Here is a 19,600-nt window from a genome sequence, read left to right on the forward strand (position 1 = left end):
TGAATCTTTAAAAAAAATACAAAGTCACCGGGGGACATGACGGTGGGAATAGGAGGAAATAAGTCAGAGGCTGGGATCAGGCTGTAAAGTGATTAAATAAATAAACAGAAAAAAGAAATATAGAAATGGGAATAGAACTCAGTGGCAGAGTTTGCGCTATATAGCACAAGGTACCAAATTAGAAAAACCAATTCCCAGCACCATAGAAATAGACAAATAAAAGTTGAGATGAAAGATACTGGGATCTTCACTAAAATTAAATCCCTAATCAGAAAAAGGGATTATTTGAAATTAATAGTTTGGTAGTTCCTCTCCAGGGTCACAAAAAGGCTCCAAAGGTTATACATCCTTTCTTGAACTTTCAGTTTTGAAAATTTTACTCTAGAAAATCTTTACAGGGGCTAGAAAGATGGCAAATGTTGAATTCAAATCACCAGAAGCCATGTAAAACCAGGTAGGGTCACAGGAGTCTCTGATTCCAGGGTGTCCATGGTAAGATGAGAGTAGGAGACAAGAGAATCCAGAAGCAGGAGGACCAGACCCTGATTCAAACAGGATATTCCTGTAGTTATCCACAGCAACACTTACGTATGTACGTACGTGTACACACACACACACACACACACACACACACACACACACACACACACACACAAACAAAAGAAAAGTTCTATAAAATAGTTCAAGGATACCATTTCCACTTCACTAAGGTCCTCCTAGGGTAGCATATGAAATAGGAATAAGAAAATTCAAATAAGCCGGGCGTGGTGGCACATGCCTTTAATCCCAGCACTTGGGAGGCAGAGGCAGGTGGATCGCTGTGAGTTCGAGGCCAGCCTGGTCTACAAAGTGAGTCTAGGACAGCCAAGGCTAACACAGAGAAACCCTGTCTCGAAAAACCAAAAAAAAAAAAAAAAGAAAGAAAGAAAGAAAATTCAAATATTCAGATTTCATCTGACAACATGAAAATGTGTTCGTGGCCCAAAATCCAGAACCCCATACTGCATAAACATTTCCTTCACTCTCCTCCAATCTGTGACAACTCGTGCATTTTTTTTTTCAATTTTCATATATCTTTAGCACTTCCAGAAAGTACTGCCCAATTGTTTCACATCCCGTTTGGATCTGTTTGATTTTTTTCTGAAATTGAGTTGGTTTTTCCTTCTAAGATTTCTATCTTATTTTATGTATATAAGTCTTTTGCCTGCTTGTATGTGAAACCAAGTCTGGTACCCATGGTGGTCAAAAGAGGTCATTGGATCCCCGGCAACTGGGGTTGGAGGTGGTTGGGTGCTAGGAACTGAGCCCTGGTCCTCTGCAAGAGCAATGAGTATGCTTAACTGCTGAGCCATCTCTCCAGCCTCTTGACGTTCCTCTTTAGTTTTGTCAGTTTTGAGAGAGAATCTTCACTCAGGAACCATGACTGGCTGTTGCCTGTTAACAGTCTGGCATCCAACTCCACAGGAGGGTGAGAGCCTCACTCAGCCTCCTCTAGTCAAACAGCACTCACATCCTCTGTGCATCGTATCAGGAAACACTGATGTATATACAGCTCATTGCTAGAGCTATGAGAATGCTTCTTGATTCTAACAAGCAGAAGGAGCCACAAGAGTCACCATCTGTTGGGTATACCTGATCTACATGTAGCCTGCACCCATCTGAGTTACCAGATCCACTGCAGAACGCACTGCCTGCATTGAAGAAACTCTCTCTATTTCGGACAGACAATTGGTGAAAATGCAGTGTATTTAACTCCAAGAACCTTATTTTACTTAATAGCAGTCCCAAAGCACAGGAGTCGCTATGCTGGCAATTTTATTATAGCATATTGCTATAACCACTCTATTTTATTACTAGTTATCATTGTGAATCTCTTTCTGGGTCTAACTTATAAATTAAGTTTTATTATAGGTGTGAAAGTATGTAAGAAGACGTACAAAAAGTTTGGGCAATGTCTGCAGCTCTGGTCACTCTCTCAGGTCTTCAAACAGACATGGAAGGCCTATAATGTGTCCGTAAGACTTCCTGATGCACATTAAGTGACTTCATTTCCTGAATGGAAGACCAAAATGACTAAGGCTAGTTTTACTACTTGCATTACTACTAAAAAAAAAAAAAAATTACGGCAGTCTACAGCCATCCCACATGCTCACATTCTGACAACTACTGCTCATCCAAGACATAACCTTTGGCCTATGTCTCATGAACATTATAGGGTTCCCTCTTCACCGTCTCAATGTATATCCATCTGGCCGATACCAGAGATCACTGGTACTTTAGGAACTTAGGGCCAAATCATTTAGTGACAATGGTAGAAATGCGAAGTCAGTCCCAGAAAGTCCCACACCGAATGATTCCATCTATACAATGTTTTGAAACAACAAAATTATAGGGAAAAAAAAGCAGATTACTAGTTGCCAGAGGTAGGGGTGGAAGTGGTTATTAAAACCATGGAGAAATCCCAGGATGGCACATCAAGCTAACCCTCAGCTATGTAGTGATTCTGAGATCAGCCTGGGCTACACAAGACCCTGCTGTCTCAAAAAAAAAAAAAAAAAAAAAAAAAAAAAAAAAAAAAGAAAGAAAAAAGAAAGAAAGAAAACAAACAAATAAAACTGGAAATTCCTTTGTTTCCTTTGTTATACAGCAATTGCTCTGTCCTGTCAATGAATCATGCCACAATCCTAGTGGTGGCACTGCCCTATAGCTTTACCAGATACTACTTACAAAAGGGTACAAAGCACTTCTACATTATACAACTGTCTCAAGTAAAAAGTTTACTATAAATGAAGCCAAACATAGCAGCGCATCCTTAAAGCCCTGGAACGCCAGCAATCACAAGGTAGCAGCCAAAGCATCAAGACTTATAGGCCAGATTGGACTACGTGGTGAAAGCTTGCCTGAAAAACAAGAACCAAAAAGCCATGACAAGCAAAACGAACCTGCAGCGAACAGGCCACATGCATCCAAGGACAGGAAAGAATGCAGCCCAACACATTTGTGGATGACGATGACGTTACTTCTGAACCTGCCCCTCCACAAACCACAGCCCACCAACACTGCACTAAACATAACTTTTCAAAGACTGAGAGAGAAAACGGAAGCACCCGACTGTAGTAAGCAGCACACTCACACAATTCAGTACATAGTGAATTATCATGTAAGATCAGGAAAAAAAAAAAAACGGGGGGGGGGAGTTCTTTTCCCCTAAAAATCATCACAGTTAACATGACAGTCCGTTTACTCCCCCCCCCCCAAAAAAAGTGATGGGTGTACACTACACACTAGCATGCTCTGACTAGCTATGGCTCTCTAAAGCTACCCATGGGTTATACAAGTGCTACAAGTCTCCCCTATTCCTAAGGTGCCAACATCAGCTAAGCAAAGCATGGCACTGAGGAGGGATGCTGAAGGGTCGCTCAAGGCCTGCTGAAGGCTTGTCCCACAAAGGCACTATTGGGAGGTGGTAGAAGATGCAGGAGGTGGTGGACTAATGGGAGATTTCGAAGGTCACCAGCGCTGTAAAAGAGCTCTGAGGCCTCCAGCCCCTTCCTCTCCCTTTGCTTTCTCATCAATAGATGGGCACTTGCTGCTGTACCACCTGCAAGCCCACCAGAGTCCTGAAAGCAGCAAGCCTACCTAATGGTATACTTCTACAGCTGAGCCAAAACAAAGCTGCTCTTAAGTGACCTAGGGTATTTGTTCCCCTGACACAAAGAGGATTTACAGAAGGTGTAACAACTGTTTTCAAACACTAGCTACAATCACTATTACAATGTATCAACCAGCAGCCAGTAGGATCCCACCCACATCATACACTTTTTGCCTAATAAACTTCAGAACTCCCCTATCCCATCATCTCTTCCCAACAGGGCTATGTTTAAAAAGCACACTGCAATTATGGATCAAGAAATACTATTAACCATGCATCAAAAAAATAGTATTACATTTGACAAGTTATGTCATATATATATTATACTTAGATGCAGATAAGCCCCTTAATTCCGGGGTTCAGAAGGATTTGCTGGTGTTTGGAGTTTTGTTTTGTTGTTTTGTTTTGTTTTGTTTTGTTTTGTTTTGTTTTGTTTTGTTTTTCCTGACAATTACAGAGTGAAACATTCAACAGAAACCCTACTTGGGTTAGGTTGTGAACCTTGGCCTTTCCTGGACCAGCAGCATGTGCTATGCTGTTATTCCAACTGGGAAGCTCCCAGGCCACAAGCATCCTGACAACCAGCAGCAGACACTCAGCAGTGCCATTGGCTAAGCTGGGTAGATTCAAAAACATATTTTCAGTTTGTCACGATGATCTACTTTGTCTTGGCTCAGTTGTCAATAAGACTCACAATGAATTCCACTCAGTGACTTTAAAAAAAAACTATGTCCTGTACTCTTGGGAACTCTGACAGCTGCATTCCTGAGCATTAGCAACTAAGCCAAAAAGGTTAGCAATAATAATAATAATAATAATAATAATAATAATAATAATAATAATGAAAAATAAAGTAAGATTACTAACTAGAAAGATATGGGATGAGTTATTTTACACATACTGTTTTGAAAGCAAATATTTAAATACACCATAGAAGCAATTTCAATGAGCCTGAATTCAACAAGTTAATGAAATAGTTTAACAAAAAAATTTACTGTATGAAGCCTTGGGGTATAATGCTGTTTGTAATTTATTTATATCTTTTACTTCATTAAATTACCTTGGTGACCACAATTCTCATTTAAGTGATTAAAGACATAAACCCAACTCATTGAATAAAGCAGCTACTCAGCAGTCCTGTTTTTCAACAGGGGTGCATTGAAAAGTATCATAGAATGTTTACTGCTCATTCTTCTCAAGGGAGTACATTACTTTAGGATACAGTGCCCCATTGAGTAGAAGCAGGACAGGGTTCCAGGCACACAATACAGGGTAAACACTGGATTAAAGCCTTTTCCTCTTCTAAGGATATCAGGTGAAACAGTGGAAGCTTCTTGGCTAAAATCTCAGGTGATAATTTGTTCTTGTATTTCTCCTTATTCCCCCCTTTCCTGTAGCATGCCTAGACCGGCTTGCCACATTCCAGATACATCTTTTTATTTGTTTATTTGTTTGGTTGGGTTATTTTTGTTTTTCGAGACAGGGTTTCTCTATATAGCCTTGGCTGTCCTGGACTCTGTGTAAACCATGCTGGCCTCAAACTCCGCCTGCCTCTGCCTCCCTGAGTGCTAGGATTACATGCATGCACCACCACACCTCACTCAGGAAAAATTCTTCAGTGACCAGGTTCCTAAGACTCTCCAGCCCCAGATGCAATCAATATTCACCAACTGGTTAACTACACCAATGTAGTTGTCAAAATCACTTTGAAGCAACTGACTAACCTAAACCCAGAATTTGTCTTCGGAGCCTCTGGTAAAGGATGGAGGCCAGCTAGGGAAAGGAGAAGGAGCTGAACCCAGAAAAAAATAAGTAAGTAGGAGCTGGAGAAATGGCTCAGTGGTTAAGAGCACTGACTGCTCTTCCAAAGGACCCAGGTTCAATTCCCAACACCAACATGGCAGCTCACAACTGTCTGTAACTCCAAGATCTGACACTCTCATACAGACACACATGCAGGCAAAAACACCAATGCAGACATAATAAAAATAAATAAAAGGGAAAAATAAGAATAAATAAGTAAATAAATGTTTTCATTCGCTCTTTTCAAGAACCTTCTGGTTTTGCCTGTCACACAAACTCCATCATCAAAGCTGGCCCTCAAAAATAGGATACTCCACAGCAACGTTTCCCTAATGCTTGCTCTTCCTGTCATATCAAGCTATACAAAAAATGTTGTTTTAATTATATCACACACACACACACACCAAAAAAAAAAAAAAACCGGCAAGCATCCATGAGAATATACTGCATATGGAAAAGTTTCCACAGGTGTACCAACACACATGCATCCTATTCAAAGGGAGCTTTGACGCCTGGCTGGATTACTTCTGACAACTTGGGTAAGGATGGCACAACACTCACATTTCCAACCAATTGCTCTTTTAAAACGATAAACAAAGGTGGGAGGCTTGCCCCAGCGAAAACCAAATGAACACCAAAGTTAGCAGGGCTAACACTGGAGGATGGCCACTGTGTTTGGCAGGTTTCTCTGTTTGCTTCTCCTGGGGTCAGGTGGGGGAAAAGACAGCTCCCAGAGTCTCAATGGAGCTTTTAGCTCCTAGGATAAGTGGTAACCCACCCAAAGTCTCACTGGGCCAAGAGGCCTCTGTTGGCTTGGTTTCTACATCCCATCCCACTGGCACCAATAGGGAAACAGAACAACAGTCCATTTACTTGGCCAGTCCACAGGCCGTCTAGGTCTGTCTCTTCCAGACTTGTCTGGTGACCCACCATGCCCCAACTCCCCAACTCTAAACACACACACACACACACACACACACACACACACACACACACACACACCATAGTAGATTTCACTGTTCTTCTAACCAATCAAGCGAGCACACCTCCCCAGTTCTACTACAGGTCTCCGGCATCACTTTCTGACCAGTCTTTTGAGGCTCCAATATCCTCTACATGTGTAATTTCACTTCAAACTCTGTTCTTGAAAGGAACTGAGAGATCCTTGAAAGAAACTAGTTAGTGTCTTTTCTAGGGTACAAGTGTCAGTATTTAACAAATACTGGCAACAAAGGCATGTGAAATGGACCAGATCAAAGGAGGGCATGCCCAGATCCAGGTAAAAACTGCCCTTTAGAATAGGAACTTTCCGGAAACACTAAAATGACTGTTCTCTAAACCACGGCCCATCTTCCACAGCTTCGGCAATGTCATCTATGCAACACATACCCCACGTGACAGCTCCATCAAGCAAAAGGAAAACCATCAAAAAACGGTACCAGGGGCCCTTCTTGGGGCTTGTCCCAAGACAACTGGAAGATTCTATTTTATTCTCTTGCACACTAAATAATCAGCCTCAGAGATGGGCAGCATTTGAATCTGGAGAGATAGTACCCAGCATTGGACAAGCAAAGCAACTTTTCTTCAAGTATTAGATCCTCTCTGTATTTGCTGGTCCCAAGGATCTGTAAGATCTTCTTTGCCTACAGGGCTGGCAAGCAGGATGCCCTGTAGCCACCATCCCCACATTCAGGAATATACGTCACTATCCAGTAAGCAAAGGAAAACAAACCACATTTTTATAACACTCCTCCCTCGCTAGTCCAACCTAAGAAAAACCAAATCCAACCCACCTGCAACCCCTCCATTTAAAAATAAAAGAAACCTGAGGATAAACAAATGTATAAAGGTTAACCACTCATCTAATTTTGACCATGTTGTGCAAACCAAAACAATCTGCCCTGCGAGAAAGAAGGGGTTGAATAAGCCTATTCTGCAGTTATATCTACAATTGGAATTAAAAGCTCTAGCCTAGCTGTCAACTTTTTTCCTCTGGTGGAAAACCACCTTTCCTCTTTTAAGAAAGTAAATAAAGACAGGCACTTGGAGTGTTTCATTTTGTAAGGCCCACTTCGATGAGTCTGCTCATTAAACACCCATAAACTCTAAAGATGGGATACATGCAATGGAATAACTAAGCTTGCAGTCTGGGTGACTGCAACAGTACCTGGCCGAGGGGAGCTGAGAGATTCAGAGCCCCAGGGGAGTGAGGCCAAAGAGAGACAAACCCTATGGGCAACTAGTCCAGCAAACCCACGGGCAAGGTCAGCTACAGAGAGCGCAGCGTAAAGGACAGCAGAGGAAAGGACAACAATCGCAGAACGTCTGAAAAGAATGCCCTTGGAAGTTGGGACAGGGGAAGTCTTGGATGGGGGGGAATGCGATGCTTCCCAAGCAGAGGAGTGCCGGGCACTGGAAGGGCGCAGTCTGCAGACACCAACCCTACCCTGGCTGGAGGCGCTTCTCACCTGGGGGGTCCTCTCGGCGGGGTTCTTCATCACCGCTTGGCGGAAGCTATTATCCACGTAAGACGCCATCTCCCCCTGCGGGGCGCACCGGGACCGCTCCACACACTCGCCTGCCTCCCGGCCCAGCGCCACTGCCCGAGGCAAACCAGCCCAGGCGCGGGGCCGGGGCGCAGACAGCACGAAGGGTCCGTGCAGCCCGGAGCTGCCCTCCTCCTCGCGAGCCGCTTGCTGTCCGTGGATCGGACTCGGCGGACTGGCCGGCTGCGCTCAGGAACGATCGCGGTTCGCGCTGGCCCCGGCGGGCCGAGTTATTTTTAGGGAGGTGCAAGCGACGGCGGGCGGGGCCTCTCCGGCGGGGCCCTGGCTCTCCGCGCTCCGGCCGCGCTCGCTCTGACGCGTCCCGGGTCCTCGCGCGCCGGTCGGGAGGGCCGCGCGCTGAGCCTGGTGAACCCCGATCAGGTCTGGGCGCCACCAAGCCCGCTGGCCTCGGCCGCCGTGGCCCCGCAGCGTCTACTGTCGGCCGCGCCTCCCGACTGCTGCTGCATCCCCGCGGGCCGCGCAGCTCCGGCCGCCCGCCCCCATCGGAGCCCGAGCGCGGCTGCTCCCCGTTCGGCCCCCGCGCTCTAGGCAACTTTGTGAGTCGTCCGCGCTGCGGGCGGGCACGGCGGGGCCGAGCGCGGGTCCCCGGCGGGCGCGAGGCCGAGAGCGGTGCGCGCAGCCCCGCCAAGCGTCTGGCGAGCGGCGACCGCCTCCTCTTCCCCGCCTCTTCCTTCTCCTGCGCCTCCGCGGCCGCCGGAGCTGCTCTTCAGGGAGGAAGCGGCCTCCGGGGCTTGTTGCTTTGTGCTGCAACCATGGTGAGGAGTGAGTGACGGGCCGAGGGCCAGTCGGAGGACGCCGCATCATCGGGGGCGGAGCGCCCCGTGGCGCCGGCCCGCCCCCTCGCTGGCCTGGCGGGGCCGCGCCCTCGCTGCGAGTCGCGCTCTGCCGGGACTAGGAACGACCGGAGCCGGGGCAGTCGGGGCTGCTGCGACCGCGGATCCCCCAAGCTGAGCGGCTGCACCCCGCCTCTCCGGCCTCGACCCCCGCAGTCCAGGCACTGCCGCACCCTGGCTCCTCTCCCGCCCCGCCCCGGGCGGAAAGCTGACCCCACCCGGGAGAGGTCCCCGCGGCGATTCGGCTGTAGTGGCAGGTCTTCGGAAGCCTAAGGCTAGCTGGGATTTTGCTTTGGTGACAATTAACTCTCCTTGGATTCAGTTTATTTGTAATTGACTGCAGTTGCTCTCCCGCCTCCCTCGCTCACTGACACTTAAGCCTGTAAATGACCCCTGCGTTAGGCAGATGGGAATGCAGCTTTCCAACCCCAGACCCGGTACCACCTCGGACAGGAAAACACCAGAGTCGGGGAGAGAGAGGCCACGACGGCAAGTTCTCTGACATAATCAGGATCGTGTATTATTAGGTTGGACTTTGCCTTCCACTGGGCAGAGCACCTTCTCAGGATCGCGAGTTTCCAATCCGGACTTGCCCGGTACAAAGCCCATATTAGTGTGTTAAGCTGTCCCTGCTCTCGCGGGTTCATCCCTCCCTGACCAGGCTTGAGGTGTGCAGCGACAGCCTCAAAGCATATTGCAGTGTTTGAAGTCTGTGTGGAGGCAAAAAACGATTGTTATTAGAACTTTTCTTTAAATTTTTTCAAGCATGTTTTTCAACACTTTATTATTACCAATTGGGACAAGCTATCATCTAATATGGGGGCGGGGGGGGGGGAGGCTTAAGCACTAAATGGATTGCATAGTTTCTAAAAGAAAGGATCTGCCTGGCCCAAATTTAGTGACCTCATTCTGTTACAAAGTGTTTCTAATAGAGCCTTTTGTATTGGTTTTGCAGCAACTGTTGCCTACTCTTATCTGCAGCAGTAGAGCAGCAACATGCATTCTCCAGCGCTGAACTTCACAAGCGAAGAAACAGAAAAAGAATTCAAACTCAACGCATCTTCACCTGGACACCAGTTGCCCTTTCAGAGTGTCTGTGTGCAAGTCTGATTCCACTTCCCTATCCCCAAACATCCCCCACTCAGAGCCTTAACCATTCCCTTTAATAACTTACCATTATCATCATGTGGGGGGAGGGGTGCACCCCTGGTACCGGCTTAATTTCTTTCTCCTCTGTGCAACAAAGTTCGGTAAAGCTTGCCAGCTCAACTTCCAAAGTAGTAATAGCTGCGTACTCCAATCTCTACCGCCTTTCCTACCATGATCCAGGTCCAAAAACGCTATTAACCTCTGGTGCGGTTTACAATAGGCACATCCCTGGAACCCCCAACAACAACAACAGCCCGTTTTCAACACAGCAGCCAGAGTGGTTCTGCTCATACTGCTTGAGTCACTGCTTGGCTTCCATGCCACTCGCCCCCAAAGCCTACCTCTCTGTGGGCCTGGGTGACCTCTGAACCTAGTGCCCTCTCCTGACCGCTTCTCTTTGACCTCATCAGATACCTACTATGTTCCCTTCTCATTTCCTCAGGCACAATAGCTTCTATGCTGTTCTAGAGATAGGAGCCAGTTCTGGTCCTCTGGCCTTCCATCTGCTGTTCCTTCTACACCTGTGTTCTCTCTGCCTTTCCCATTCCACCCACACCACCAAAGAAAAAGAAAATGTATGTAACAATTGGAGTGTTGTTTCTCACCTCCTTTATTCTTCTCTCATCTTTATTCAAATATCATTTTCCCCCCATAGTTGCATAGCCTATCTTCCTGGCTTTCTTTAACACCTTACAAGCTGCATATTACATTTTTACCTTTTTTTTTTTACTTGCTCCACTGTAATGTCAGCTACAAAAGTCAATAATATTTATTTATTTTGTTGACTTCTATATCATATACCAACTAATAGTATTGAATGGATACTTGAATTAGTAACTCAAGGCCTTTTATTTATACGAGATATATTTATATGAGATATATATATATATACACACACATACATATGTGTGTATGTGTGTGAGAGAGAGAGAGATATCTTACCTCTACCGTGGGAAGAGGAGGCTGCAAGAGGAAACAAGCCCCCTGAGACTGTTTTCTGTTCTATGAAAAGAACACATTTACATACACTGAAGGTTTGCAAGTATCAAATCCAAAGTACGCAAAGTGTCTTGCATAGTGTTTGAGCCATAGTATGAACTCAACAGACAGTTGTTATTTTTAAAATCATTCTTGTCATCCCCACCCTTTGAGGTTCGTGGGCAGTTATTATCATCCTGTTTACAGATGGGGAAACTGGCAATAAAATGGGCTCTGTGATCTGCCCTAGTTCCAGGCCTGCCTTTTGCTTTGGAGTGATCAGGAGCAAGCTAACAACAGGAGATACTGAAAGCTACAGCTGAGCCAGGTGGTCCTGGTACAGTGAGTATTGACCGCCTGCACGTTGTACTCCTCTTCCTCTGTCTCTGCCCCGTGTCATCCCACACAGAGACGCACATATTTGAGATCGGATAAGCTAAGCCATACCACACCCCTTACAAAAGTCACCCGTGGCCTCTCCTCAGGCCACTTTGTACTCATGGTTGGTAAGGCCAGAAAGTAACAAGGCAGGAAGGTCTAGGGTTTGAAGTTCAGATTTTGTGAAATTTCTTACTTCATGGGGGAAGGTTGGGATTTGCAGAGGGATCTGAGCACCGGGTGGGAAGATCTTCAGCCATGTCTCAGTCAGGAAATTGTGAATTCCAGCTTCAAGCCTCTCTCTCCTCCTTTCCTCTCCTTCTCTCCTGTGATCTTAGTCTCTTCCTCCTCCCTCCCTCCCTCCCTCCCCTCTCTCTCTTCCCCTCCCCTCCCCTCCCATCCCCTCTCAGTGCTCCACTGTGATATTGAAATGGACCAGTGACCTCAGGTAAGGTCTAATAGTATGCCTTATGCACCAACAAAATGACTAACTCAGGTTCAACTCCTAAGCTATCATTTAAAACCAATTAAAGCTAATATCCTCACTATTTATAATCTACTTATCTACATATGTCAACAAAGCTATCACCCCTCAGAATCCAGGACACCTAATACTTGCTATGCATTGCTGTTTTAATAGTTGAGCATCAGTTACTGAACTGGGTGTGACTTGGAAGACAAAAATCAAGCACAAGTTTGACAACGTGCCAGCTAGTACTGCTACACCGAACTGTCAACAACCCATAATCAAAGGAAGTCAGCTCTGAAGCTGCCTCAGAAAGGCAAGTGTAAATATGAGGGGACTTTCTGTCCTTTTTTCATTCGTCCGTCTAGGAAATTGGATGATAGGTAAAAAGACAGGACCAGAAATACAGTTCAACATCTGGCCTTAAGACAATTTCTACTTATAGCTTTAAAAGCCTTCTGCTAATACATCCCTAAGCATATTGTATAGATTAGGTATTTTGGGTCATTTTTGTTTTAAAAAAAAGAAAAAAAAAACCTCCTAAGAGTCTGGTTACAACAGAAGATTTGGGAGAGAGAATCATTTTATTAGAAAACCTACTGAGCACCAAGAGTTCAGTCCGACAATATATATTTATTGCCTATTTAGTACAGGCTGGACACTGTCTTGCCCCTTCTTATAGACAGACAATGAGTGGGTACTTGTATCAAATGCCAGGCACTGTTTTAAATAACTTGCCTTTCCTGGCAGAGGGTGAGGGTGATAGAAAGCTCCAGGAGGCTGCCCTGTCCATGTGACAGAGCTGCAGTCCCTCCTTTCCCAGCTGAATGACACTCTCAGAGCCAGGTTTCTACTCAAGAGTTTGACAGTCCTTCAACTTTCTCCTTCCTCAAAAACACACACACTTTTCCTGCTCCTTTTCCCTCAAAGTCAAGTGAGTAAGTCCCAGGAGAGCTGAAGCTAATTCAGACCCTGTGTCATTCTCGGAAAATCACTGCAAACAGCATCCCAGAGAGTCTCCATGGGGCGCCCAGTGAGAGACTACAGGGACATAAGGCCTTACCTCAGCCAGAGGTCTTTAAGGAGCCTTGATACTGTATATCAAAGCACAGTTCATAAATCAGAATCTTAGGTTTGATTTTTACAGGAGTCATGACTTCAGAGTTGAGGATGTTGTCACGTGGTTCACAATGGCATGACATGTAGATTCCAGTCCCCATGCCACCCCCACTTGCCAATGTTTTATCCTGGTTCTACCTGCACATAAAAGTAATTAAAAATGTAAATCAAACAATATACAAAGTAGCAAAGCTGCTCTGCTCAGCCACACTGTTGAATCCCTCACTGACACAACCACTTTCCTGCCAGGTTTCCTTTGTATTTGAGCTGGGGCTAACATTTCTGGAGGGAAAAACATAGTTACACTTTTGACCACCAGAAATGCCTTCTATTGTTGCCCATGTGTTTAGCAACAATTTTTATAAATAGCTTGTGATTCAAAATCAGTCTTCCAGGACTGTTGAATGTTTATTAAATCTTTGCCTGCTTTGCATGGAGCTGGGGGATTGGTCCTCAGCCTTCTAGAAACAGACTGGACACCATTGCACACACCTGTAATCTCAGCACACGGGACTTGGAAACAGGAAGATCTCAATCCAAGGTGATCCTTGACTATATAACGAGTTTCAGGCCAGCCTTGGCTACATAAGACCCTGCCTCAAAAATGGGAAGGGAGGGAGGAAGGGGAGGCGGAGAGACAGAGGGAGGGAGGGAAGAAGAAAGAGTAAGAAACCATCCGCCAAGCAGGCACGATGGCTCAGCAGGAAAAACCACAGACAGCCTGAGCTCCCATCCTAGAATCTACAGTGGAAGGAGAGAACTGACTTCCTAGATTTGACCTCTGACCCTCTCGAACTCTCCACATGATGTACACACACACACTTACAAAGTTTAACAAAAAAAATCACTCTGCCAACATTAAAAGAACTTATAAATAACTTTAGATAGCATATACAAACTGAAGTCTTTTTAAGCTTGAAAGTGAGTAAAATTGGGATAATGTAAAAACCTAACAATATAGGGCCAGCTGTGGTGGGACACACCTTTAATCCCAGCACTAAGGAGGCAGAGGCAGGTAGATCTCTGTGAGTTCAAGGGCCAGCCTGGTCTACAAAGCAAGTCCAGGACAGCCAGGGCTCTGTTACACAAAGAAACCCTGTCTCAAAAACCAACTAGCCAACAGACAAACAAACAAACCTAACAATAAAAATGCCATAGAGCAATACACCAAAGCAATCAATGAGTATGTTAAAATTTTATTACCTGTTGTTGTTTATTTATCTATGTAGAGGTTAGAAGACAGCTTGCATGAGTTGGGCCTCTCCTTTCACCACATGGGAACCAAGGGTAAATTCATATTAGGCTCAGCAGCAGGTGCCCTTATCCACTGAGCCATCTCGACAGCCCGATAAGCTTTTTTTTTTAAAGTCCACAGTAGAAAATGTGAATGTACAAATTAGTAATTCAAAAAGAAAAAAAATAACCCTCCCATCTGTAGCATGCATAGTTACAAGCAATAGTTTTATAATTGAGCATTGTATAAATGCATGCCTAGGCTTCCAAGAATGTGAAGGTGACTACACACAACTGAAAATGTGCAAACTGGTATGCAGGGCAAGGATCTGTATGAGTTCCAAAGAAGATGATCAGCTGCAATTAGTGCCAGCTATGGTCTCCAGGTGGTGTTCAAGGGTAAACACAACACAATGTGATACAGCTGTCTACCAGAAATGGTTCAAAATCAAAGTCATTTGAACAGCAACAACAATGACAACAACAACAGCAGCAGCGGCTGTGGTGGCGGTGGCAGTGGCGGCGGCAGTACTCTTGGCCAGCTATGATGTTTCAAATCATCGTTCTAAAGTCATGCTTATTTAATATTTGTTAAATCTGGGGCTAGCGCAAGGCACCATATGTACATAAACAAAGATGAGGTGCCTATGTGTTGAGCTTACAAATCTAAGGGAAAGGAAATGAAGGGCAGACAAGGGCATGGGAAACAGCACTGAGGGCCTGCTTAGAAAATGAGGCCGCTTTATTTGTATCGCTATTTTAGTCTTAACTCACAGAAGATCCATTATGTTGCAAGACAAAAACTTAAAAGAAGGTAGTCGAAGGAGAAAATAAGTTTGCCTCTTAGACATTGAAAGAGATAACCTTAAAATGTGACTAAATAAAAGCAGGGGAACAGGAGCAAGTGACAAAACCAACAAACAAAAAGTAAACAATGGGCGATGACCTAGCTTCATTTTCTGTTGCTGTGATAAAATACCTGACAAGAACATCGTTAAGTGAGAGAAAGTGCAAACTCCAGGTTCTGCTCCATCACTGCAGGAGAGTCAAGATAAGGACTTGAAGCAGCTTGTTACATCCCATCTAAGAGCAGGGGAGAAAGGAGTGCATCGGTGCTTGGTGGTCAGCTAGCTCTGCCTACTCTCATATAGTCCAGGGCCCCAAAACCCAAGAATGGTACCACACCCTTTCAAGTGCATTTCACGACAATTAAGGCAGTCAAGACAACCTGCACACAGGACAGTCTGACCTACATAGGACCTCTTTGAAACTCTCTTCCCAGGCAACACTACACTGTGTCAAGTTGACAAGTAAAGCTACCCATCAGAGCTGGAAAGGATACAGCAACTGGGTAAAGACAACACCCTAAGTAGGGCTCAGAAGAAAACAGCTGCCCGGGCCCTTCGGAGGCAAACATGATGGGTACTGGCTCTCTTCAGCATTTTTCATATACTGGCATGGTAATTATCACATAAAATAAATATAAGTGCTGGTATGATGTTTAAAGCAGAGGTCAGTTTCACCTGATGCTTATCTCACCTAGAAGGAATGAGCCTGTGTCGTCATTGCCTGCCTAGAAGAATCCAGAGATAATTAAACGAAATTACAGACCAATAAAAACTCATAGCCCTCCACACCCAACCTGGCCACATGCCCACAGCTGGTTCTGTTGACTCAAAAGCAATAGTGTTGAAGTGATTGTAGTAACAGAGGTTTATCACATTGCTACTGGAGGGCAAATTGGTATTGCCAGTGGGGTGAGCTCATCTTTCCATGAGCATAGCCGAACATAGGACGATAAACTGGAGGTCTCTTAGACTGGGCTAACAGACAGGTTTGAGTGAGGACGCCCATTATTATCTCTGTGACCCTGAGCAAAGCACTAAACGCTCCAAGCCTTAGTCTCCACCTTTGTAAAATGTGATTGATAAGCCAGGCATGGTGGGTCTATCTGCCTTTAATCCCTGGTTTGGGAGGCAGAGGCAAGTGGATCTCTGTGAGCTCAAGGCCAGTCTTGTTTAAAAAGTGAGTCCAGGACAGCCTGGGTTGTTACACAGAGAAACTGTCTCAGGAAAAAAAGAAAAAAAAGTGATTGACAGTATCAATCTTGCTAGATTACTCTGCGATGACAGAAACCAGGATTAGCAACAGTGAGTTCACTATCTGACCTCTTCCTTCTCCCCAACAGAACTTGCATTAGTCACAGAGAATCAACCCAGCCCTGAAAGTCTCTAAGAAAGATTTTAGGCTAAAAATACTATCAGCCTATCTAATTAGCTTTACAGAAGATTGAATTCAGTGAACCAAAGCAAGCTGAAGTTCACTTATTGTAAATGACTCAGTCTCAAGTGTAAATAATTTTCTGTCCAAATCAGTAGTCCCAACCTTGGGTGATTCATATTTCACAAATTCTGAAAGTGCTATCACAGCAAGACAGAGCAGGCTATCTTCAGGAATCCTCAAATGTTCCACAGGCCAGAGGAGGAGCTCTCACTATCTGGGATCTGAGGGCATATCTGTCTTTGTTAACAGCACTAAAAAGTTTATTTGAGTTCATAGAAAAAGGCAAAATACTGAGTGAGAAAATGAATGAAGTTCAATTCTTCAAAATAGAAGGACTCACATTACCCCATTTCATTACTTTCTATAAAGCTACATTCTTCAAGACAGTTTGATCATGGCAAAAAAAAAAAAAAACAAACAAACAAAAAAAGAAAGAAAGAAAGAAAGAAAGGCCACAAAAATATGTTCAGCTCTCCTTTAGTCAGAGCTACTGCCTTCCAAAGTTGGTCAAAATGACAAACAATAAAGGGAAGGTGACAAGGCAGCAGACATATATCCTTTAGGCCTTTTAGAAAACATAGGGCTGTCCCTTTGGTCACATACATTCATACCTAGGTATATATGATTCTGTAGAAATCAAGGAAATGCATTCTATTAAAAAAGAAATGTCCAGTAAACATTACCATGACAACCATTAGACTTCATTGTCACTCAGCATGCTGTTGGCTTTGTGGCAGACAAGCACGTCGAGGGCAACTTTCTTCCCTGAGAACTCATGTCCATATCGCGAGTGTTAAGCACCCTAAGAGCTGACATGGCTTCTAAAACAGGGGAAGGAAAGCAGTAAGAAAAAGGGAAGCCACACATCAAAGTCCAGTCTCATTCTCTAGAGAAGCACACTGTGACAATCAGGGAACGGAGCCTGGGCTGCTGGAGCCAAAACCCCATGAATTCATGGCTTAATAGCTGCCCCCAACGAAGTATAAGACTCAGACTGTGAGGGAAGGAAAAGAAAAAGGAGTTCACTGACTCTTTTTTACAAAGGTGCCATCAGATAAGGACAATCTTTTCAATAAATGTTGCTGTAATAATTTTGACATCCAGGCAAAGGGTGGTACATCCTTGGTATGTGCTTGGTAGTCCAGGTGTTTAACCCCAGCATTCCTGACACAGGCGGGCAGGTCTCTGTAAGATCAGCCTCTTCTTCATAGTGAGTTCTGAGCCAGCGAGGGCTTCATTGTGAGAGTCTGAGAGAGAAAGAGAGAGAGAGCGCGAGAGAGAGAAGCAGAGAGACAGAGAGCGAGTACAGGGAGAATGACACTACTACCCACTCATTTACTCAAGTCAACTAGATGGCACCACTGACTCGATTTCTCATTTGCAGTTCTTGAGTTCACTCAGTTACAAGTGGCCAGGCCTTCTCCAGCACCGCATCTTCTACCATTGACCTAGTTCAACCCTCTTTCCTGGAGTTTTCATTTCCTCCTTTCAACCCACCCAAAGTAACAAGAAGTGTGACCAGAAGTATCAGAGGAAGCCGTTGGCCTGGGCACCACTTATAAAGCTGGTGTATTGTCAACATTCTTTAAAAGAGCGAGTTGGCTTGATGGGTTTTATGTTTATCGCGGAAGGATGTGGTTATATTTATCTTGTCAAAAGGAGACCCACAAATTGTTTAGGAGAGCACAAGCAAAAGAGAAGACCTTCTATTCCACCAGCTGCCCCCAGACCAAATGCAGATGTCACCTGTGACCAGCCGATGGCCTTGGCTTCGCTCTTGTCAGTATCTGCTTGGGCAAGTACAATCCTGTTTGTACAGAGACCTCTTTCTAAGAAACAATTATAATCATGTACTTCTAAGGCCTGAATCCTTCAGTGGCTTCCCAACACTGATGCCATTAAAAACCCAGCCTCTTTCCTTAATATTCAAGAAACCTGTTTGCTGCAGGGACCCCTATCTAGCTTTCTCTCCCAGCACTTCCCACCCACATGATTTTCTACTCTAATTATTCCATATAATTGGGCCTCTGAGCATCTGCCAAGTTCTCTAATTCCTTAATGCCCCACGGATGCACTCCTGCCTATGGTGTCCTCCTTGGTTCAAGCCTTTCCTAATCAAAGCCGTCTCCTAAGAGGGTTGTTATTTGTTTGGTTGGTTTTTGGTCATTAGCGTGGGTGTCATCAGCTTATCAGAAAAGGGAGGAATGGAAAGTATTTACATGATGAAGCATTTGAACGTCAGTGGAGTGAGAACATCTTGTGAGACGCCATGAAGTGACATCAGTCACGTGCTTTCCAAGAAGGGCTGCATCCCTTAAATAAGAATTTAGTGCCTCTACAAACTGGGAGAAAACAACTTTGTGTCAGAGCCCAATCCCGAAGTGCTGCTGTTGCTTACAATTTTTTTTTTTTTTTTTTTTTTTTTTTTGGAAGCACAATGTCGCCTTTGGTTACAATTTTAGCTGCATTCTTCTCCACCAGGACCCTGTGGTCCTCCACACCAGGCCTGCTGCAGCTCCTCGGATCCTGCTGCCTTGCCACCGATGCCGCAAAGGGAGACCTCTCACCTAGATCTTTTCCTGCATAGCAGCTGCTTGTCTAGAGGCAAATTACACATCTCCTGGGAGCCTCGGGTCCATGTGTTGGGAGAAGAAGGGTAAAGCAAGCCAGGGTCTTGCTATGTAGCGCAGATTGGCCTTGGTCTCCTGTCCTGACTCTCAGATGCTGGCATTACAAGCATGAGCCATCCTGCTAGACAATAATTATTTTTATAATATATTTAAGCTATCCCAAAGGAAAGAAGGAGAAAAATAGATGAAAGAGAAGAAGTCATAGAGTGTAAAAGAAGAAAAGGCATACCAAAGGATACGCTGAAAGGAAATCAGAAGTCGCTGGGCTCTGCCTTACAAAGCAGTTGCATCTCATTGAGAATTAAGTGTGGAAATTTAGTGCTTTCATTCTTTTGGTGTTTACAATTTCTGAGCCAGCATTCAGCACTGGCTGGCTGTGGCAAAAAATCTACGGAGAACTGATCATGATTCAGGCCAAGGATAGTCTGTAAAAGTGGATGGGGCTGTTTACTATTGATTGCGATTGGGGTCGTGTTTTCTCTTTTAAGGACCATAACGCGAGAGGGCTA

At 44.9% G+C, this 19,600-nt stretch overlaps 1 protein-coding gene across 3 annotated transcripts in view; it reads right to left on the bottom strand.

Moving 5' to 3' along the window:
* Positions 1-8,673, bottom strand: part of RAPGEF2 (Rap guanine nucleotide exchange factor 2) — a 226,131-nt gene extending 217,458 nt beyond the window's left edge. For all 3 annotated transcript variants that reach the window (XM_084769670.1, XM_084769671.1, XM_084769669.1), the window contains exon 1: positions 7,924-8,673. In XM_084769670.1, coding sequence (XP_084625796.1) covers positions 7,924-7,992 — 69 coding nt within the window. In that variant the 5' untranslated portion in view covers positions 7,993-8,673. The remainder of the gene's footprint in view (positions 1-7,923) is intronic.
* Positions 8,674-19,600: the final 10,927 nt, after the last annotated feature.

This window comes from Acomys minous (genome assembly GCF_964271855.1).
Source record: "Acomys minous genome assembly, chromosome: 19".
Lineage (NCBI taxonomy): Eukaryota > Metazoa > Chordata > Mammalia > Rodentia > Muridae > Acomys > Acomys minous.